The sequence below is a fragment of the Garra rufa genome, chromosome 6 (assembly GCF_049309525.1).
Source record: "Garra rufa chromosome 6, GarRuf1.0, whole genome shotgun sequence".
Lineage (NCBI taxonomy): Eukaryota > Metazoa > Chordata > Actinopteri > Cypriniformes > Cyprinidae > Garra > Garra rufa.
The window spans coordinates 11,143,431-11,168,058 of record NC_133366.1 but is presented as its reverse complement, the minus strand read 5'-3'; the positions used below and the strand labels follow the sequence as shown (position 1 = coordinate 11,168,058).

Genomic DNA, 24,628 nt, shown 5'->3' with positions numbered 1-24,628 from the left:
TGGGGCTTAATGTAACCAAACCCAATTAATGAAGCGCTCTCATGGCACATGCCACATGCCCAAGGTAATGATACAAACAAGAGGAGGAAGTGAAGGGTGGATGGAGAGAGCGAGAGGTAGAGGAGAGGGGAACGAATGGAGGAAAGCCTACCCTCAAGGCTGTCGAAGAAAGAGAGAGAGCAAGAGAATGAGTGAAAAGGAGAGACCTTATTTTAATCATTCTCTGTTCTGAACACTAGCATCAGAACATAGAGGCTGTACATACAAATCTCACCAAAATAAAATACAATTTGAAATATTTTTTTTTTTTATAAATTATGTATGTTGTAGATCAGCAATATAAATAAATAATAGAAAAACATTTTATCTGCTTTTTTATTTTTTACATAAAAAAATAAATACTTTACAAAAAATTGTTGGAACCACGATAAGAAAAAATATTATTTCAAATGAAATAAAGTATTATTTATTATTATTTTATTAATAATAATAATAATAATAATAATAATAATAATAATAATAATAATTATTATTATTATTATTATTATTATTATATCTGTTGTTGTTTTTAAAAAATAAATTAATAGCAATATGAATAGGAAAACATGTTATTTCCTTTTGTTTTATACATTTAAAATAATAAAATAAATATTAAAATAATTTTATTATTTATATATTTTTATACAAAATATAAAATAAAAATATAATAAAAATAGGTATTTTACTATATAAATGTATGTTATGAACATAATATCTAAAAATAAATAATATTAAATTATTAGCAATATGACTAAATTAATAAAAAAAATTTAGATGTTTTATACATATAAAATAATCAAATAAATATTAAAATGAAGGTTTTTAATGAAAATATAAAATAAAAAAGGTATTTTACAAAATAAATATTAATTTTATGAATGTATGCTTCAAAAATAATTAAAAAAATAAATTATTTAAAATGTTATTTAAAAAAATAAAATTATGAGTATAAAATAATAAATAAAAACAAAGCAATATGAATAAAAAAAAATTGTATCTCCTTTTGTATTTTATGTTAAAACAATTAATACAATAAAAGATACTTTACAAAAATAGTTGGAATGACGAAAAGAACTGATTTATTTTAATTAAATAAAATATTATTACTACTTCTACTATTATTATTGCTCTTGTTGTTATTATCAAATTATGTATGTGTAAATAAATATATTAAATAATTATCAATAGGAATAAATTAAATAATAATAATAATAATAATAATAATAATAATAATAATAATGTAATAAAATAAAAAAATAAAAACATGATACTTTGTTTTGTTTTATACATATAAAATGATACAAAAATATTTAAATAAAATGTATTTTATTATTGTTTATTTTAAAACAGAATAAAAATATAATAAAAGAAAATAGGTATTTTTCAAAATAAATATTGTTGTTATGAATGAAAAAATATATAAATAAAATAAAATAATAAAAATTGTTTAAAATTAAAATAATTTACAATTTTATTTTAAATAATTTTAAATTATGGGTGTTGTAGTACTGAAAATATAAATAAAAAGAAAGAAATTTGAATAAATAATTGTATTTTTATGTAGAATAAAAAAGAAATACTTCACAAAAATAGTTGGAACAATGATAAGAACAGAATTATTTCAATAAAATAAAATTAACAATAATAACAACAACTATAATAATAATAAATATTTTTATATAAAGAAAATAAATGCATTCAAATTGAAAATGTAAAATAAAAAAAATAGGTCTTTTACAAAATAAATGTTGATGTTGAATAAACGTACGTTACGAACTTTATCGTCTCAAAGAATATACATATATATAAATAATAATAATAATAATAATAATAATAATTATTATTATTATTATTATTATTATTATTATTATTATTATTTATTTAGCCATACCAACTCTTGGATTCATGTGTTAGATTAAGTTCAAAGCATGGCACTAAGAAATGTGACAGCAGTGCACCAGCTGTCATCGGCAAGAGGCAAGCAGAGCAGCAGAGCAGCAGAACATCAAACATCTCTCCCATTAACGCCCCTGAAAACCACATCACCGGCATATGCAGCGCTGCATTCTGACAGATGTGAACCATAAAACAAACACGAATGTGATACATAAGTGCTGGAGCGGTGCCAACCTGAGGCGACGCACGGACGAGGGATTTAAAGCTCGTTGAGAATAAAATACAATATTTATCAAGACAATAAGGCGACATGCTTAGTAGGATGCTTCCTAACAGACAACACAAGAGTAAACGAAGAGTGCAAAGGGTTATGTGTCATATAGATGTTGCTGATTGGTTGTGAGGCGACAGCGTCACCGTTTTGCATTGTGTGGAGGTTATATAAAGGTTTGGCAGGGTCTCCTAACATCACGCTGCACCTTGTTCACCTTGCGGCTTACGTAGGGCTCATGCTCACAGCAGGACCTGGTCACTTCAAAGCGCCACCGAAAGGTCAAACATTCCACTGGAGTGAAGCGGACAGCGGGCAGCACGGCGTCCACTGACCAAACACACACACACACAACGTGCCATTAGCATGCATTCTGACACAAACACAGCCACATACATTAAACTTTAAAAGCCAGCGCGGCGTCTCCGTGCCAAACACACGCATCCGTGATCCTCGCAACCTCGTTGGAAGTGCAGAAAGCATATGAATGAACACTTGTTTATTCCCTGCTTTCATACTGAGCCAGCTCCCGCTCTCACTCGGTTATTTATGGAAGGCCGATTCTCCAACATAATCAAACTGGCCAAACGCAGCTACGCAACATGCTAGTGCTACCTTGACAAACAACAGAAAAGCAGGTACAAATGAAAGGACTGCAATTTTCGTGCTGAGCGTATAGTAGGGGTGCTTTCTAAGGCTATTAGTATTACTAGCATTCATATCTGAGGTTAGATTTGAACAAACCCTTAAACCAGAGAAGTAGTGCTTTTGAATCATGTGGCGATCAGATCAGAATTTGTTTATGATAAAACTGCAGAAAGCAACTACACTAGTAAGATAAAATAAATCAAAATTAATAAAAAGCAAACTGAAAATTATAATTTAATTTTTTTAAATAAAAAAAATATACAAAGTATTTCTATAGTTTTTTATTAAAAATCTAAAATAAAAAAAATCTAAATACATCACATGACTTAGTACATATGATTTTATTTATATTTCATACTTTAAGATAAATAGATAAAATAAGAAATTAAAAATACATTTTTAAAATGTAAATAAGATACTATAAGTATTTCAATACAAGTTTTTATTAAAAATATAAAATTAAAAGATTAAATATTTTTTTCTTTTATCTTTATCTTTTTTATATTAAAATAATTTTAAATACATCAAATACATATTTTATTTATATTTAATACTTTAAAATAAAATAAGAAAAAATAAGAAAAAAATAAGATACAAAAGTAAAATATAGACATTTAAATACAAGTTTATTTTACAAGTTTAAGAAAAAATGTAAAAAAAATTGTTTGACCTTTTTATCTATCTTTTTATATTAAATTAAAACATTTTAAATAAATCAAATGATTAAAAACAAATTATTTATATTACTTAATACTTTAAAATAATAGATAAAAGGAATAAAAAAATTTAAATAACACAATAAAAGTAAAATAAATATATAAAATAGACATTTTATTTAAATACAAGCTCATTTCATAAAAAATAAATATATTAATTTTTGATTTTATCTTTTTATCTTTACCTTTATATTAAAAAATGATTTAAAATACATATCATTTTATTTATATTATTTAATACTTTAAAATAAATAGATAAAATAAAAGAATAAAAAATAAAAATATATATAGAAATAAAAGATACAATAACAGTAAAATATAAAATAGACTAATTTAAATACAAGTTTGTTTTATTAATATAAAATTAAAAGATTAAATATACTTCAATTTTAAATTTTTTATCTTTATCTTTTTTATTAAATAAAAATATAAAATACATCAAATGCTTTTAAATACATGTAATTAATTTTATTTTAATACTTACAATAAAAAGATACAGTGAAAGTAAAATAAATAAAATACATTTCTACTTACAAGTTTTTTATTGAAAATATAAAGATTAAATATTTATCTTACATCTTCTTTATATTAAAATAAAAATATAAAATACATCACATCAAATGATTTAAAATACATAATACAAATAAAATAAGATAAAATGCAAGTAAATAAAATATTTATATACATACAAGTTTTTTTATTACAAATATAAAATTTTAATATATTTTAGAATCTTTTTTTATATAAAAATTTAAAAAGCGCAAACGATTTACATACAATTTTATTTATATTATTTAATAATTAAAAAAAAAGAAAAGAATAAAAACTAAAAACCATTTAAAAACATAAATCTCATTTCATAAAAAAAAAAGAAGAAAAAAAACGGGCACCACTATGTAAAGTTTAGCCATTTCAATAGCTGTGTTAGTTTAGAATAGCTCAGAATATTCAAGCACCTGCATAGCAATCACCAAAATCACCTCAAATCATGGCAGTTTTGCATGAGTGAGGGGTAAAATGTAAAATAAATAATAAAAAAAGAAGTTTCTTCTACTACAAAACTAAAAAAGGGAGCAGTAAGAGAAGAGAGAGAGAGATGTGTCAAGTTCTAGAGTCATTTCTAAGCAGGCATTTGAAGAGGTAGGATTTGCCTGGCATGTGCAGACGGTGTTTTGCCGGGACATTCACACAGGTATACGGCACGTAAATGGCTGCCACTCTGGATTTGGGAGGAACTTGCGGCGAGGGGAGAATGAGACCCGCGGGGGAGCTTGTGACGGAGGGGTGGAACAATCCGCTCCCTCTCTCTCCCTCGCTGCAGGGCGGGAGGCTCAGGTTAATGTTTGAGTGAAGCGGCGATACGCCGCCGCACGTGTGTTTGTTACCGTGTGAGCGTGTACACGTGTGTGAGCTCGTAAACCGTACCTGCAACATCACAGGCGCTGGGCTGTGGTGAATGGAGCTACTTCAGATGCCGGGTAGTGACCTAGTTTCACACTCGCAGCAACAAAGCCTGAGCTTTACGGGCCAGAGTTAGGGATTGAGATGAGAAGAAAAGAGGAAGCCGAGCAGGGGGAGGGTGGGAAAGAGACACAAGTCTCCACCGATTGAAAGCAAATTAACATAGCAGAAGATGTGGCTTTCCGCTCTGCACACGTCATAAACATCCAATAGTTGCACGCACAGAGGTCTCCGTTAAAGGGCGAATGCACGACTTTGGGCACGCTAGATTTTTTCACATGACATCATGCTCTGCGGCATCTTCTTTAAAAGCATATGCAAAAACATACAACCTCATCCACTCTCATGCAATATCGCTCTAAGGCTTTTGATTCAGCAAGACGTATCAATCTTTGATTGGTGGCACATCTTCACGTCATACAAATTCGTAACTTACGGTTCGCTAAAATTAAAGTTTGGAAAGCAACAAAATGCAAAACTTCTTCACATGAGCTTGTGTTTCCTGGCTCCAGCATTTGCATGCATATTAACGGAAATCAATGAAAGGAAAGTGTATAAACACACTTCTATGTCACAAGCATATTGTTATGTTCAAAAGTGTGCAGCTTGTAGCATTCACACACACTGAAAAAAAAAAGATTGTGCAGAAACAATTTTTTACTCTGAAACTGATAATTTCACAAATAATTACAGGTAACACTGAATCAAACAGGAAATGCTTATGCAGAATTTTTTTTTTTTAAATGTGCTACAATAATCTAGGGCTGTCACCAACAATTATTTTGGTAATCGAGTAATCAGTCGATTATTCTGACGATTAATTGAGTAATTGGATAATTATTATTTTTTTTTTGTAGACCCGTAGCGAGCAATAGCCTTTATAATGGTGTAAAATACACATAGGCAAATAGTTCAAATAAAGTATCAAAATCAAGTAATCATATGGTTTTATTGAACAAAACTGTTAAAAATAAATAATGGATTTGGTCAGTTATCCGATTGCATGGCCATACTGGAGATACTCAAATGTAAACAACAGCATTGATCGCATGGTTAATGTACTACTGAATATGTTGTTCTACTCATTTATGCCGTCTAAAAAATGGAAAAAAATGTGTGGAAGCTTCTAAATTATATAGAGAATGAAAGCAGGAAAGGGCACAATATTTTGACAAACAGAAAAAATGATTAGGTGCTAAAGATACGTACAAGCAGTATTAAGATATTAGCCTAATATTTCACCTACCTGACTGGAAATGATAGGAACAAACATGAATGTTGTCAAGATTTTTTGCTCTGGAAATCCTGGTTCAGTTTGGCCAACCACAAATGCCTTTTGTTCCTTGTTTTGTTTTTTGAACTTTTGGCAGTCTATAGTATGGTTACTCCAAATGTTTTTCCCGGTTCAGCCGATTAGTACACGGCAAAAAATGACAACAATTGCCTTTTTCAGCAGCAATAATCAGCAAAATATGTGAGATTCTTCAGTTAAGTCGCATTTGCTTACATTTTTGTTTTAGTGCCGCCGAAATAGCTTGACTAAATAACATTTAATCCAAATGTCCACTTAATCTTTAACATTTGGCCATGACTTTATGACAGAAATGCTAAGGCCACTGTAATTTCTTCAATATGTAGACATCAAAATGTGTAAACTTTAAAACGAGCGCGGGTTAAAAAGAAAAAGATACTAATGTATTCTGTTTGCATAGGTTTATAAATGATTTACCTTACAAATCTGATGAAATGGCACAAGCTGCGTTCCCAGATAAACTCGCTAAGAGATGGAGAGATGGAGTTTCAGACGCAGTTTGTGTGGAGCAGCATTTACTGTGAACCCAGTCGCTCTGAGAAGCACATGGGTAACCTACATGCATGTAAATAATTAAAGCGCAAATTAAAGCTGCATTGCATATATTTATTTTATTTAATCATAGCATTTTGTGAATTCACAATGCCATTCTGCTCTATTATAATGTTTAAAAATTGGTTTAATATATCATGCAGTCTTAGAAAACGGTCTAATAATGCATTTCATGGATTCTCATCCATGGAAAGGCCACTTCTGTTATTTTGTTGACTACTCGACACAGACAAAATGCAAATGCTAAAAATGCCTGCCAAATGCATAAATGCAGTACTGTGAAACCGCAGAAATAATAATGAAAAACATGAACTTGTGAAATCAATCAATAAAGCTCTTTCTCAACATAACTGTGGTCTTCCGTATGTTTGGAAACATTTTATCATCTTTGGTTCCATTAGCATTGAGTCTGTAGAAATTAAATACTTAACCTTTAAAAAGTGCAATGTGATATAAAGTCTCTACGATGCTCTGGTCACTAAATATAACTCAGGCCCCTGCTTCATTGTAAGTTTATAAGATATTTGTTTAACTGAAAATTACCAGTACATCTAATCACTTGCACACCTGTCCGACATAAAAAACGTATGATTTGGGGACTCACTAAAGGCAGTTTCCAAACAATAACCATCATTTCCAGAGATCACTTTTTTCATATTTTACTTGAAAAATAACCAAACAAAAAACACAAAAATGGTCTCTGTGGTGGTTATTTGTGCAGTTTGCAGAGATACTTTAAAGTAAACATATTCCTCAAAGGACGCAAGAAATCCAAACCTGTTCTGACAGATTCAAGACTGAATACATCTCAATAAGGCTGAGGGATCAATTGTAACAACCCTACATCTTCACTCTTTCATCACGTAAAGCCTTTGTCGCACTGTTTTGCTTGTAGGTAGGACAATACCGCATTACGCACAAACCTCTCATATAAATGTGGCCTCCCCACATTGTTAGGGAATTAGCTAGTTAACCTCAACACAACTGCTTTTCAATTTAGCATCAGCCAGTGAAAACCCTCAGTCTGAGAGAGCGCACACACTCGCACAATAATCCTCAGAGAACAAATGACTTCTCCCAACCCACGCATGACTAGGGAGCACTTCAACGAGCTCTTGAAAGTCGGCTCACACGCACCTCCCCCCCGTTCGATACTTTTGAAGGAGTACTTTGGTGACTATTGTCCCGACTAAAGCAAACAAAACACGGGCTGTGTGCAAACAAGGCGAGACGCGGCGGAGGAGTATGCGAACGTGCACAAGGTCTTTGTTTTCCTGACTCTCTGCGATTTAACTCGGAGATAATGGGATAGGAGAGGGAACAGGTCCAAGTTCTGGTCCGACCAAAAGAAAACTGGCTTTTGTTTGAGAAAGATTGAGAAAATTAGCCTAACCCTGCATGTGTCTGCTGAACGAAGGGTTGGGATTGGGCGCATTGTCCATTAAATGACAGATGGAAAAGCACAAGTGTAAATAAAGGCGTCATGTGCTGCAACAATCACATTTCCAAGAAGCTTATGAATTAATGTTCAATCTCAGAATGAGTTTGCGGTAACATCACGTCATGGGTGTGTAGATACATAGCGGAGAGCGGAGAAACCATCGGTTAGTCATTTTAACGCAGTTAGGTTAATCTTCAAAATAGCTCCAATAATTGCAAACTAAATTTATAATGCATAAGCAGCCCGAAAACTATTTTCCATGGATGTATGCCCATCTTAGATACCTAAATATTAATCAAAGACCAGGTATAAATCTCAGTGCAAACCCATCTAGAGTATTCTGCTGGAATATAAATTATGCCATTAACGTACGAGACAGATGCTTCCTGGATGAAGCTTTCCAAAAACTACAAAGTCCTGAAACACAATGTACCACACAAATCACACCCAATCAGAATATACAGTCAAACCAAAAATTATTCAGACAGCAAATATTATTTTCACTAGTGGGTGCAAGACACTATAGTTCATTTATGTACGTGAGGATAGCAAAATAAGTAAACTGTGACATATTATACCTAAAAATACCTGTAAAATTGATAAAAATTTGGGATCAAAAATTTAGACACTTTGACCTGTCCATGTTTTGCTTAAGTGTTTTTTCTCTAATTGCTAATATGACCTTTTTACATCACAGACTGAACAAAATCAAGCATTGCTTTGTAATTGGTCCGCAAAGTATTGACAGTTGTGCAAATATTACAGTTGTCTGAATTTTTGGTTGATTGTAATCCGTTACCTTTCAAAGTTATCTGATATTATCAAGATATCATAGTGTAACTCTGAGTTCTTGTCATATTGTATTACTATTTTCTAAACTATAGCAAATAAACTGATAATGTGAGAAATGTTGAAGGTGTCTGAATACATTTTGGTTTGACTATTTAGATTTGTGGAGTCATTAATGTGCTACTACACTATTAAAAAAATGCCTTTTTGTCCACTGTGGAAAATTCCTTTTCAATATTTTACTGACTAAACATCTTAAAACAGTTGTTAAAATGGCGTGTAGCCCAAAGGTCTATTCTCAAAAGGACTGTAAATGTGATATTTGAATGCATTTGTGCTTATAAACCTCTTACAAGCTAGATCATTTGAAATATAGCTTTAAACATTTCCTCTCAAGATATTTCAACCCATCTCCAATGCATCGATTGCTTCCACACACAGCCAGTCAATGATATAAACTACCAGTCAAAAGTTTAGTTTAAACACACCTATACAACTTGGAATAACAGTGAGTCATTCAATCTATCAAATAAATTCTGTAGAGATAAAATTGTTCTTTTAATTTTTATAGGAATTAAGAAATCTCTCAAGATTTTATCTGTATCTTCTATCTAAAAAGAGTGTCTATCCTAGGTTTTCTAACTGGTCACCAGTTCTGTTCAATTTTCACTGTTTTTAAAATCACTTTTTCCTTCATTGGATCATTTAAAATGGTCTGAGAAATAGTTTTATAACTACAAATTCCATGTACAGTACAATATATATATATATATATATATATATATATATATATATATATATATATATATATATATATATATATATATGTAAAACATATCACAATAGTCTGTTTTATTTACAACTTAAAGCATATATATATATATATATATATATATATATATATATATATGCTTTAAGTCACATTTAATCTAATGTGTTTTTGTGAAATTTAATAGCAATTTCTAAATGAAAATTGTGACTCTGGACCACAAAACCAGTCTTAAATAGCACGGGTATATTTGTAGCAAGAGCCAACAATACATTGTATGGGTCAAAACGATTGAGTTTTCTTTTAATGCCAAAAAATGATTAGGATATTAAGTAACGATCATGTTCCATGGAGATATTTTGTAAATTTCCTACCCTAAATATATCAAAAAATTATTTTTAATAATTAATATGCATTGCTAAGAACTTAATTTGGACAACTTTTAAGGCAATTTTCTCAATATTCAGATTTTTTGCACCCTCAGATTCCAGATTTTCAAATAGATTTCAAATAGACATAAAATAGTTAAGCATTTATCCATAAGGCTTTTAAAGTTATTAAAATAATGCGAAACAATGAAAGTCATGTGTGTCCAGGTGTTTACTCTTAGCGTTCTCATGACCAGCGTCAGCACAGTGTAGTCTCAAACTAAGCTGTAAATTGAATTTTATTATTACCTATGAACATCCTTTGGGAGACACAGATGCTGTTAATAACCGGCGGTTGAGAGAAGTTGGTATAAGGTACAAAGGCAAAGATGAGCGAATGCAGTCTTGCGGAGTATTTTTATAGGTTTCATCATCCAGCATCAAACAACCGAGGAAAGTAAACAAAGTGCTACTCGTCTCAGGTCTCACATCCGCATCCAGAACGAGTTTGAAAAAGAGAGAGCATATCATACAACAAAATAATAGCAGATGTCCTAAAAATACAGAAAAGACTGCGTATTTGGACGCGCAGTCTCATATCAGAGGCTCTATACGTTGGTGGAGGGCCCTTCGCTAATAAATGAACACTCCACATGGGTTCAAATCAATTAGCGATAGAGAAAAACAAACATCACAATGCAGGTCTGCGGAGATCAGGAGCAGTAATGCAGAAGGCCAGACCCAGAGATGAAAGATCAGATCAAAGGGGCAGAGCAGTCAATTTGTCTGATGAACCTTATTAACAATAGGCTGGCATGAGGGGCACTGGTAATGGTTTATGTCGTTTGTGTAAACCGTGGTCTTAGCATGAACATAAGCACATAAACATGGGGCAAACAAAATGAATGGAGTAATATATAGGATATATTTAGCATGTATATATTTGTATGCTTAAGGCTGCATTTATTTGACTCGCAATATAGTAAAAAAAAAAGCAATATTGTGTATTTTTTTACAATTTGAAATAACCGTTTTCATTTTGAGTATATTTAGAAACGTAATTTATTCCTGTGATGCAAAGCTGAATGTCAGCATCATTACTCCAGTCTTCATTGTCACATGAACCTTCAGAAATCATTCTAATTTGTTGATTTGTTGCTTAAATATTTCATATTATTTTTATTATATAATAAATCTTATATTTTTTCAGGCTTCTTTGATGAATAGAAAACTAATTGTAAATGTCTGTACTGTCACTTCAGTATTAAAGTAGTATTATTTGGTATTAAATTATTAATTATTAAAAACTTGCTGTACTTCTAAAATGACTTTCTTCTTTTTGATCAAAACTTTATGATCAAAAAAATACCTGACAGATAAAATCAGATGCAGATATATACCTATTAAGCATGCATGTTTATAATGTTGTTTTTTTTTGAATGGCTTGTTTTTGTATAATAATGTAACTAACAAAAGAAAACATTCTATATATTTTATTGACTTTAATTTCAATTTTATTGATGATTATATAAATTGATTCACCCTGGACCACAAAACAAGTCATAAGGGTCAATTTTTTTTAAACAAAGATTTATGCATTACCTGAAAGCTGAAATAAATAGATACAATTATTAAAACATTTGGAATCTGAGGGTGCAGAAAAAAAAAATATTAAGAAAATTGCTTTTAAAGTAGTCCAAATGAAGTTCTTATAAATGCACATTACTAATAAAATATTACGTTTTGTTTTATTAATATTTGTTTTATTAGTAACATGCATTGCTAAGATCTTCATTTTGACAACTGTAAAGGCGATTTTCTCAATATTTAGATTTTTTTGCAAACTCAGATTCCAGATTTTCAAATAGATGGATCTCGACCAAACATTGTCCTCTTAATCTTAACAAATTGACCCTAATGATTGGTTTTGTGAGTCAAATTGTTTCTACATTTTTCAGTGTAGACTTTTAAGGATATGGCGATATTTGGCTGAGATACAATTATTTAAAAATCTGGAATCTGAGGATGCAAAAAAAAAAAAAAAAATTAAGAAAATCGCCTTTAAAGTTGTCTAAATGAAGTTCTTAAAAATGCACATTAATATTCAAATATTAAGTTTTGTTATATTTATGGTAGAAAATTTACAAAACATCTTCATGGAACATGATCTTTACCTAATGATTTTTGGCATTTTTTGTAACCCATACAATGTATTTTTAACTATTGCTACAAATATACTTGTGCTACTTAAGACTTGTTTTGTGGTCCGGGGTCACATAATATAAACATTAAAAATGTATACAAATTAATTTGAGCAATTTTGTGCATGCCAATTTCCTTATTAAATGATATTCCGTATATATTGCAGTCACACTGGCTACGGGACGCCCCGCTCAATCAGTCACTGAAAAGCTCCACCCATAGGATAATGTGTCCTATGGGTGGAGCTTAGGCAAGATCTTAAGCAAGTGTATTTTTCACAAATTGGACACCTCCAGGGGCGGGACAGTTGCCCTGTTTCAGTCTAATGTGGGAAAGCCTAGAGGTTGGGGGCGGGTGTGTTGGGGTTGCAGAGGGGGCAGAACCGGGCACACGCTCCGCTACAATAGCTGGGCCTCGTTAGCTCTGTAACAATCCCACCGCCCACGCCACCAAAACATCGCCGACATAAATATGGGGACATCTGCAAGGGTAATCACTGCATTGTGCTCCCATTTTCTGCTCTGCTGGACGGCAACAGGGCAGCCTGCTTTTCAACACCTCTCCCTCCCTCCACCAGCCCTCCCTTCCCTTCCCTCCCTTCTCAGCCCAGGCTCCGTTTCTGAGGTCAGAGTCCCTCAGGTAACAAAACCCCCTGAGACCTGTGCTGCATTACATGTAATTACTCCCACAATCTGATTGATTTTGGCCTGAATAGGGCAAAAGGACACCTTTAACTTCCTGCCGCCCTCCTTCAGTGTATCTTTGTCACTTTTTTCTACGTTTCCCCATCTCCATTCGGCGTTTCCCCCCCCACCATCCTCATCCGTTTCTATGCACAACAACCCCCTCTAATTCCCCACACCATCCCTCGCTCACCCTCCCCTTTTCTCTCTCTCTCTCTCTCTCCAGCGCTCACGAAACGAAGCCAAGACTCTTCATCTAGTAGGAGGCAGAAGGCTTTGAAGAGATCAAAGCCAAGGCCGCGAGCAGTTGTGCGCCCTGGGAATACGCCGCAGCTCTCTGCTCCACAGCCCCCTTTTTCCAGCGTCATGTCGGATTGCAGCTGGATTGCATTTCGCCAGTTTTCTTAATGCTCTCGGTTTTGACTTTGACATCACTGATCCCCCCAACACACACACGCACATGCACGCACACCTTCAACACAAGCGAGTGAGAAGAGAAGACAGAAAAAAAGACAAAAACAAGGGAGCGAAGGAGAGAAATCAAAGAGAGCGGAGTTAAAACGAAAAAGCTGGAAAGGAGTAAAAAAAAGGAGGAAGGGGAGCAAGATTGACAGGGTGATTTTTATTTTCACAACTCCATAATTGGCCAGTTCAAAGGCGGATAAAAAAAAAAGGAAGCATTTGTTTTTAATTCTGCGGCAGATATGAAAGGAGCGACAAACTTTTATGAGTTTCCCAAAAATTAAAGACAGGCTCTTTTCACATTCAAAGAACAGGGTGTTTTTTATGGCTCAGACCACACAAAAAGAGCTGATAGCAAGGCCCTCCCCTCCCGTCCTGTCCCGTCCACTGCAAACATGAGTTGACTGACTTGAGAAAGTCTGAGAAATCTGAGGTTTGATGTGCAACACAAAGAGAGGGAGAAAAAGTCTGCATCTATACATCTATTAAACAGCCTCGCTAATAAAGCCTAGTGGCAAGCCATCTTTTGTACTGTAACTCAGAGAAACCCTTTACCAAACTCCTACACCAGGGAGCATGAATATTTCAGTGGCGTCTGATCCACGGAGCATGTGAAGCTCTTTTACCCCCGCGCGCGCACACACACACACAAACAGCCTGGCAAAAAGCAAAAAAATAATGAGCTTCAGAAAAGTATGAACCTAGTGACACAGAGCCTCTATTGATCAGTGAAAAGCAGTGCAAATGAAGTTCAGAGATGCATGCAATGCGGTTTCAATCAATGTCACTGACGAATTTCTCTTGAGATGACGATTGTTTGACGAGACAATCGACTTGGTGTTTCTACACGCCGCTACAGTGCAAAAACCACCGATACTATGCGATATCCGACTAGCGTGATTTGATAGAAGAGGGTAAGTGACACGCATCTAATGTCGCTTCTCAAACAAACAATTGTAAGATGAGAAAAACATGGGGATTTTGGGCCATCCGAGACTAAATGACACGCAATATGAAGCAACAAACACTAAATGAAAAGGAGTAGAAAACATACATAAATAAGTGCAAAACTGGGATGAAAGCATCAGCCACTATTGTCAAAATAAAGCAGGGTTTAAAGAGGCCGCTGGAGGGTGACGGAGGTCACAGCCGGGCCTGGAGACATAACATGCAGGAAAAGTGATGACAACTGTGGCGCAAAGACAAAACACAACGGTGTGCTTCACTTGCATGTGCCCTCAGGATCATCTCAACAGGTGCTACCGCTGGTTTGCATAATAGCTGTGCATTAAAAGGTCAAGAAATAACGCTTCTTGTTCGAGCCTGTTCAATGCATGTCTAAAAATAACAATTTGTAGGATATGTGTGACCCTGGACCACAAAACCAGTCTTAATTTGGAGCAATAGTCAACAATACATTGTATGGGTCAAAATTTTAGATTTTTCTTTTATGCCAAAAATCATTAAGATATTAAGTAAAAATCACGTTCCATTTAGATATTTTGTACATTTCCAACCCTAAATGTGACCTTGGACCACAAAACCAGTCATAAGGGTCTATTTTTTTTAATTGAGATTTATACATTATCTAAAAGCTGAATAAAGCTTTCCATTAATAGATATGGTTCGTTGGGACAGGACAATATTTGGCTGAGATGCAACTAATTGTAAAATCTGAAATCTGAGGGTGCAAAAAAAAAAAAAAATCTAAATATTGAGAAAATCGCCTTTTAAAGTTGTCCAAATGAAGTTCTTAGCAATGCATATTACTAATCAAAAACTATGTTCTGATAGAAAAATAGATCATTTTGACCCATACAAAGTTTTGTATTGCTACAAATATACCCACGCTACTTAAGAATGGTTTTGTGGTCCAGGGTCACAAATATCAAAACTTAATTTTTGATTAGTAATATGCATTGCTAAGAACTTCATTTGGACAACTTTAAAGGTGTTTTTCTCAATATTTAGAATTTTTTTGGCACCCTTAGATTAGTTATATCTTGGCCAAATATTGATGCATGCACAAAGATTAATGTTGTATAAATCTCAATTTAAAAAATAATTACCCTTATGATTTTGTGGTCCATGGTCATATATATGTTTGTCTAAAAAACTTGACATTGCATATTACGAATATTGTCAATAAATGCATAAAAATCACTTGTGTGTGTGTGTGTGTGTGGGCACATGGGACTAGTAGAGCTAAGATAAATTAACATAACTGCACTGCTTGAATACACACAAAAGCAATTTAATTTGGGCATTCTCTCCAGAATTTCAGAGTTTGTGCAGTCTACAAAGACATTTCAATTAACAAATTTCAGTGGGTCGCTTGACAGTAATATTTCAGGGGGGTGAAATGCCCCATGGAGGGAAAAACGTTCAAAAATCACCTAATAACACTGCCAGCCTTTTAGCTTTGTACATCCGACACATGGATTCAATATGCTGTGGTAAGCAGCTGATGTAAACACAGTATCAATGGCCCTCTGTACCAAAACCCTGGGTCTGTACCAGTGCACATCAAAGGGCCCGTGGGCTGCCGAAATCTGCGAGGTCTAGGCCACGCTGGTGTTCAGACCTGCTCAGCAGATGATACGACTACTTGTTTGCCCCTTATCACCCATTTGTGGGGGTGGTGTGCTTTGCTTGCCGACAATATGATACGTGTTTAAAGTACATGAGAAGGCATATCGGGGAGGCATATGGGTGAGTTTAGAAGTGCAGATTATGATTGAAATGCCAAAAAGTGCAAGAAAAATGGGTTACATAAATACTGTTACAAAAACCACAAGCAAGGGCTGCTGGGAAATGTAGTTAGTGCAGAAAGGGACAGACCGGGAGTAGAAGATCCAGCTGTGTGAAATCTCTTTAGGTAAAGCCAGGGTTTGGGGGGGTTTGTGATTCCACGGCATGTCCACGCCGAGAGATCCGTTACATCCCACATCAAAGCAGGCCGAGTGTGAGTGTGTATCTTGGGTCGGTTTTTCCCAAGCTCCACTGCCAGAGGCCAATCAGGACGGGGGAGGAACACGGGGCAAGGACTGAAGCTGCTCCACCAGCAGCTCCAGCACACGTATTACAGTAGAGGTCCGTCCATATGGAGAGCAAACCAACCATCAAAACAGCCTTTACGATAACGTGTCTGTTTAAATAATAAATTAACCTACTTTGCATCCATTTAATCACTTTAAACATTTTCCATATATGTGACCCTGGACCACTTTGAAACTTAGATTTATACATCATCTGAAAGCAGAATAAATAAGCTTTCTATTGGTGTGTGGTTTGTTAGGGTTGAAAATTTGAGGGTGCAAAAAAAAAAATCTAAATATTGGGAAAATCGCCTTTAAAGTTGTCCAAATCAAGTTCTTGGCAATGCATTTTACAAATAAAAAAAATTACGTTTTGAGATATTTATGGTAGGAAATTCACAAAATATCTTAATGAACATAATCTTTTCCTAATAATCCAATTATTTTTGGCATGCATAAAAGAAAAAAACAATAATTTTCACCCATACAATGTATTTTTGGTTATTGCTACAAAAATACAGATGATACCTAAGACTGGTTTTGTGGTCCAGGGTTACATTTATTTTTTTTTTTTTCTAAATTCACAAATGCTTCTCTGAGAATTTTGCACACCGAAGGTGAATATTCCTTGCCACAAACAAAAAAACGTGCTATTTGCGAGTAAGTCAAATCCACTGATAACGACTTAACAACCAAAAGCTATGCTAAAACCAAAAAGTGCAATACGCAAACCACTATACCGGAGTAAATTGAAACAAAACAAAGCCACTTATTTGTTTTTGGTCAACTATATCAAATATGCGTTTACTCTTTGTGTGAGTATACCACTCATTTCTCTTTTCGTTTTTTATTTCGTAACACGTTTGATATGAAAAAGCCTTCAGATCAGTACATTCTAAAGATTTTGAGGCCATTTAGACAAAAGCGCTAACAAATTTATGAGTCACAGGTCAAACAAAGATGAACAAGATGAAACTTTGTGCTTGAACTTTAAATAATCCAATTTAGAAAGAAGAAATGAAAGAGAGGGGATGGGAAACAGATTATACAATTCAATGAAATCCACGACCCCATCACCCCATTCTTTTCTCCAACTGATTAAAGGGGGCCGAGATAAGCGGAACTACATGAAACGTCCCGGCGTGAGCGAGGGAAATCATTTCAAAAGGAGGAAATGCCTAGGTTGTCTTAATTCCCAATTCGCCATTTCAGTACGAATGTTAAAATATTACGACTTCAAAGCTACAGGCACCAGAGACAATGGAGCCCCAGTGTTTACCTGGAAACATTATCTGCTGACCCCAAGTTAGTCATCTCAAAGGAGCCCTGGATGCCATTTCCAGATGTCGTCCATCAGATTAGAGCAACATGTAAAGCTTTCATGGATCACTAAGCACCATGATGCCAATATCCAACACCCTTGGGGGGGGCTGGAAAACATTGTACTCATACGGGTTGGCATTAAACCAGGTAACAACACGCCCACCTCAAATAAAACTGCTGACCACCACAAAATTGTCTGCTTCATGACTGGGTGGGAGTTCAGGCACTGGAATGTCATGGCCAATGGAAATCAATCCAAACTTCAGGGGAATGAAGGGTGGGGGGGGGGAAGATGCCTTTGATCTCGCTGAAAACCGATCCCAGACCTTGGAGATACTGTGTCCGAATATTTGAGCCACCGCAAAGGAGAGAGAGACAACAGACGGAGGAGGTTGAGGAAACGAATCTGGCATGATTGGGATTTTATTGCACACGGGCGAAATTTGGATAAATTCTGCAATTTTTCTGCACCTCCCAAGCAAAGGCTTTTAAACCACACAGACGCACATTGCTGATTCAATTGCTAACCAACCACATCTTGTGTTACAATGCATATGCAAAGTAAAACTGCTTAAAAGTAACTAAAGAATAAAAACGTTAAAGTCAGATGATTTTTCCCAAACGCTTAGATCAACTCCAGGTCAACTGCAGCATCATCTTCTGTTTGGTGTCCGCCACCACAGCGGCGACACCGAACCATAATCGCACGGCCGCAGACTGATAAAGGAGCTGAATTCAGAGCTGTGCAAACAATGGATGAGATGAGCTCAGCGGAGAAAGCCCTGTCTCTCGTCGGGCTCACAGACTGCCTGCAGCGGCCGTCTCTTCCAGGCACCAGTCAACTGCCAAACAGGGAGTCTTAACCACACAAAAACTACCAAACAGGATTAGGGTGGACAGCTGCTAGCGTATCCACCATCTTTTTTCTTTTTTTTTTAAACCCCCCTTCGTTTCATCAGCGGTTGTTTTACAGAATAATCTAGATGGTGAACGTCTATACGTAAATGCATAAGTGTCCAAAATACTATTTTTTAATCAGCCACGCTGAAAAGTATAGACAGTGCGAGCAAATATGGGTCACAGCATTAGACACAGACACGCTGCCAATCAGAAACTAACATCATAACCCGAGCTGCACGTTACGACGGGAAAAAATTGAAATAAAGTTGTGAGAAATGTCACAGCGAGGGCTCGGGAACGAGAAAGCACTCACCGTTCTGGGAATGGGAGGCGAGAGAGAGCCGTTGTTCATGTAGGGCTCATTGTTCATATTGGTCATCATGATGTATCCTGGGTAACTGGGGTACGGGTGGGATTTGCTGTACATGTCTTGGTGCTTGCCTGTTGGAAAATAAAATAAAGAAGCATGAATGAATCAATGAATGAATGAATGCAGAAATAAATTGTTAGACCAAGACCACAAAACCAGTCATAAGGGACAATTTTATTGAAATTGAGAATTATACATCATCTGAAAGCTGAATAAACAAGCTTTTTATTGATGTATGGATTGTTAGGATAGGATATTTGAAAATCTGGAATCTGAGGGTGTTAAATCAAAACACTAAGAAAATCGCTTTTAAAATTGTCCAAATGAAGTTCTTGGCTGTGCATATCACTAATCAAAAATTAAGTTTTAATACATTTACAGTAGGAAATTTACAAAGTATATTCATGCAACGTGATCTTTACTTAATATCCTAATGATTTTTGGCATTAAAGAGAAATCTGTGATTTTGACCCATGCAGTGTATTGTTGGATATTGCTACAAATACTTTATACCCGTGCTACTTATGACTAAAAAGAGTCTTGAGACTTTCAGCGCCACTTAAATAAATTCTAACCAAATGTCACAGTTTTAAAAATGCAAGAAATGCAAGCCAAACAGGAAACCAAGCAGTTCCTAACGGTATCTAAAACGAGGGAGCCGTTTTGAGGCCAGTGAAGTGTTTCGCTGAAAATTTGCATCCTTATTCACAGCGAGCAGAGAACAAAGGGGAAAAGACAATCAAGTCACTTCACTGTGACCCCAGCGCCCTGCCCAGTGTAAAAAAAAAAGACCCGGGTGCAAACAGAGATCAAATGAACTCCGGGCCATCACAGCAACATGCTGCTCTTGACAATAGCGTCTCAGACGGTGTGTTTGGAGGACAGCGTGTCAGAGGAAGATGGGGCACTTCCCTGGCACGTGTCATTACGTGTCGACACCAAACAGACTGTGGGTTGAGAAATTCCCAGTCAAATGAAAATAAAATAGTGCATTAAAACTGTGATGCAATTTTAAAAAGAGAATATGTATAAATAAATGGCTTAAACATTAGTGAACCAAAAAAAAAAAAAAAAAAAAAAGATGAATAATATTAAACATTTTTTCCTCAAAACATATGACTTACCATCATCCAGATGGTCCCTGTGCTTCTCATGATAAGAGTCTGGTGTTATTTGGGACTGTCTAGCTGCCTGTTCAAAAACGTAGGAGAGAAATATTAACAATTTTATTATTTTTTTCTAAAATGCAACGTTATTTCGTAAAGCATTCATGCTTTTTAGAGAAAAATTAGTTTGATCCTAAAAACCAAAGCTGACAAAGGCATCCATGAGGCAAAGATAACTTGCATTTTTTTAACACATTGATTAACTCAGTCATTTTCTCTCTGCTGCGGATGTCCGACCACAAATGCGGTATCTTGAGGAAGGGAAAAAGAAAAGCATCGCTACTATTCTTGTTCCCTCCGCATTATGAATCAGAAGTGCCGGGAAATAAACTCCATTTGGAGTTCAGCTCCCTCTGGGTGCCTTCCAGCAGAGTGAGGGATCTGCACTGCTTTCCCAATTAACATTCAGCCCATCAGTTTGTTCTTTCTCATGTCAAGCTGTAACCCTGCATGCTGTTGATGCCAGGAGGAAATATATTTCATTAATAAAGCAAAGCATCTTATTATTCTTTAGTTCAATTCACTTGATGCACACAACCAGGTAGAAATAGAGGGGGGGAAAACACTTGATCAGAAAAATACAAAATATAATCTGAAATTTAGATGTATTTAGACTTCCATTTTGTTTTAGTGAAATAATTGACTTTTTCCTTTGTGTGAAATTGAAATGTAATTTAGCCTACACTCTTAAAAATAAAGGTTCTTTATTGGCGTTGAAGGCTCCAAAAAGAACCTTGAACATCCATGGAACCTTTCAAATGCAGAAAAGGTTCTTTCGATTTTTAAAATGTTCTTTACTTTAAAAACTGTTCACTGAAAGGTTCTTTGGAGAACCAAAAATGAAGAGTGTATATAAGAACAGGCAAATTACATTGTTGCCAACATAAACGGGGTGTGCTGACTTAATGCATATTAAAAATGAATATCAATAAATTACTAAGAAAGCATGTTGCAGTTTCGTGGCAAATTGTACGAGAATATCACAAACCAATCAGAAGCATAATAAGCTGTTTCATAAATATGTGCATGTTAAAAGAGATTTGCTAAACAATTAATAACTCATAAATGATAATAATAACAACAACAAAACAAAATGTAACGTTGCTGTTAGTAATATTATATTTACACTATTTTGAATAACTGTTTAACATGAATTGTCAAATAAATAAATAAACATAACCTTTAAACTAAAAATCTATTTAAAGGCGTTTGTTTGTGATTAGAAAAAAAAAATACAGTGATCAACACTGCTGTCTTTGACAATTAAATAACGACTGTGGGATTTAAAAAATTGAATAACTGAAAATCCTAAACAAATAAAAATACAAAAAGCTATAATTTCTGTGGTGATTGAAGCAAATGCTGATCATCGAGGCTCTTTCCGAGGGTCAAAATGAGTTTGTTGACTTTTAACACGTGTAGCTCTGCCATTTAAACCACACACACAGACATACTCTCACAGAACAGAACAGAGGTTAAAATATCAACACGACTCTTCAATCTGAAAACAAATCCCAACTTCCCAACAAGTTTGAAGGAGATTGCACAGGATCTTCACGTGTGTTTGAGGCGTACTCACGTCGAGACTGTTACTGTTGGGACTGATTTCTGTCTCGTTGACCAAAGATGACTTGATCTCCGCTAAGTCTCCCTCCTCCTCGGAGTGGCTGATCTCCGCGAAGATCTGCTCCTTATGCGGGTCTCCCTCGTCTTTGAACGGGATCATTTCATCGGTGGCGCAGAGCTCCGGATCCCCGCCGCCTCCTCCACCTGACAACTGCGGCATTTCTCGGGTGATTGAAAGTCCTCCTCACCCTACAAACGCCCGGGAAGCGAACGCGTGCGGCAGAAAACCCCCGTATACTTTCAGCTACGGCAACAAGAGCGCACGACCGGTGTAACACTCAAGAATCCAAAGGGGAAACGCAATATAGCGACGCTGAGTATTTAAAAAAGTTAAAGTACGACTCCTGTGGTGTTTGTAAAAGCCGAAGCTAGAAGTTAAAGTTGAATGCAGGACAGTTTGGACTGTTTAAAAAATACTCAAAAGGAAAAAAAAGTGCTGGAGTGGAGTTCAGATGCTGTGTGTCATTCCCGTTTGGTTTCTTGGGTAAAAAAGGTGTCCCTCTTCAGAAATGAGCTCAGCAGAGACTGAGAGTAATGTTGGGCTGGAGAGAGTGTAGTGCTGTACTCCTCCCCCTGATCTCTGACTGACTATAGAGATGAAAGGGAAGCCGCCGCTTTGATTGACACCTCACACACACACATGCATTGACTGACACTCCTGAGGAAAGTAAAGGGGGATTTTATACATTTCTTCCAACAAATGGACTGAGCGCGAAATGTGGAGGTAGGAGACATCGGTAATGTTCTCCGATTCATTTCGAGGCTGTTTGAAACGAAAACAGTGTCGTAACACCGTCGGTGTTCACTAATTAGAAATGAGCTTCAGGAGTGAAATCACTATCATACATTATGAGTGTAAAATATAGGATTTACAGGACACATTTGAAGTGATTTGGAAATATATTCATTTGAAAAAGCATTTTTTTTTTGTTTAATTTGACATTACATTTCCAATCAAGCTTTTCAGAATGTTTTAAAAATGAGTCATATCACGACTGACCAGATTTGAATCTATAATATTGCACGAAATTGTATAGACATCTTATGATTTTTAGATGGTTTGTGTATTTGTATTTTTGTTTCAGCGTTTTACCATCTTTGAATTCAGTTGATTTCAATTAAAGGTGGGGATTATGGTGAATTGCACAATTATAATATAATATAATATAGGCCTAATATAATATATTCTTTGAACAAGTACATTTGTTTACCACTTGAAAAACAAAACAAAATGTAAATATGTAAATGTAATCTATTAGTGATACCAGTAATAAATAGTGTCAACAAACCATTTGTGCTTGTTTCAGTAATAAATTATATCAGATAATAAATTACTATAGTAGAAAAAAATAACAAAAAAAATGCTAATATTAAAATGCCAATGTGCACAGAAAAAACCCTACTACGAGCTTAATCATTGATCTGCATTACGTTGCAAAGGCTGACATCAAAGATGCAAAATGTAAATGCATGAATCGTATTTAATGCAGCTGTATAATGGAAGACGAGATTCCGTTTGAAAAGATCTAGGAAGTTGTTTTCATCTGAGTCATCTTATTAGTCCATCTTTTCATGCATATTGCTCGATTTAAGGAATACTTGATGTTGACCTGAATGCTTTCTTTCAGGTAATCTAAATTTAAATGTTTAACATAATTAAACTTATTTATAAAACATACACTGTTTAATCACCCAGTGTTTGATATACCATATTTTTGTATAGCTTATGTAATTCCATTTGATCTTTGAGGTCACTCGTACATTTTATACGGTACGAATTATTTCTATTCCATATTCCATACGAGTAACCTTTGCACATATGTATATATATATATATATATATATATATATATATATATATATATATATATATATATAGCGCATATCACAACATATAGTACACCATGTCCTAAAATTCGGCGAGTATTGTGTTTTTGAAAATGTCATTTTAATAATAAAAAAAGACAAAATAATAAGTTGAGTACTTCAAAATCCATATATATTATCAGTAGGATTAAATTGAAAACGCAAGTTTTAATTTCACTATTTTAGACAGCTTTTATGAAATTGTTACGATAAATACAAACAGCTCCAAAATCTGCTGGCAAGATTTAAATGTACAAAACCAGCTAAATTCAAGGAGCCCTCCCTCAGTGTATCAGAAAACAAGAAGGGGGAAGAAAAACATTGGGAAGTGTTTCTGCGGCTTGCGTGAGAATAAGTTTGGAGTAGGAGGCAGATCTTTATAAAGCAGGCGGAGGTGGGGTCAGTGGGCGGAGCCGTGGCTGCCTTTGATCTGGCGGCGGCGGCCTCTTTCATCCCCTGCCTTTGTATGACCATATATGGCGTGAGGATGGAGACGGGCCAACATTTCCACGCGCGCCTTCATCCCAGCTGAGAGGGAAAGCGACGGTTCTCTTCCGGGTAAAGGAGACACAGCGAGAAAGATCAAAGGCTTTGGATTTGGAACCCGAATGTGGATTCAAAAGAGAGGGAGAGAGAGAGAGAGAGAGAGAGGGAGAGGGAGACGGGACTGGCCGCATTCCAGAGTGTAGCGGAAAACTGAGCCTTAAACACACACACACTCGCACATTCA

At 35.0% G+C, this 24,628-nt stretch overlaps 1 protein-coding gene across 4 annotated transcripts in view; it reads right to left on the bottom strand.

Moving 5' to 3' along the window:
• The window catches only part of lef1 (lymphoid enhancer-binding factor 1), a 51,491-nt gene extending 28,920 nt beyond the window's left edge, over positions 1-22,571 (bottom strand). For 2 of the 4 annotated variants that reach the window (XM_073842191.1, XM_073842190.1), the window contains exons 1-3: positions 21,986-22,570; positions 20,365-20,431; positions 19,184-19,311 (exon numbers count right to left, since the gene is read on the bottom strand). In XM_073842191.1, the coding sequence (XP_073698292.1) occupies positions 19,184-19,311; positions 20,365-20,431; positions 21,986-22,192 (402 nt within the window). In that variant the 5' untranslated portion in view covers positions 22,193-22,570. Of the gene's footprint in view, positions 1-19,183; positions 19,312-20,364; positions 20,432-21,985 lie in introns of all 4 variants that reach the window. The other 2 variants (XM_073842189.1, XM_073842192.1) reach the window with 2 other exon arrangements.
• Between the last annotated feature and the right edge of the window lie 2,057 nt (positions 22,572-24,628).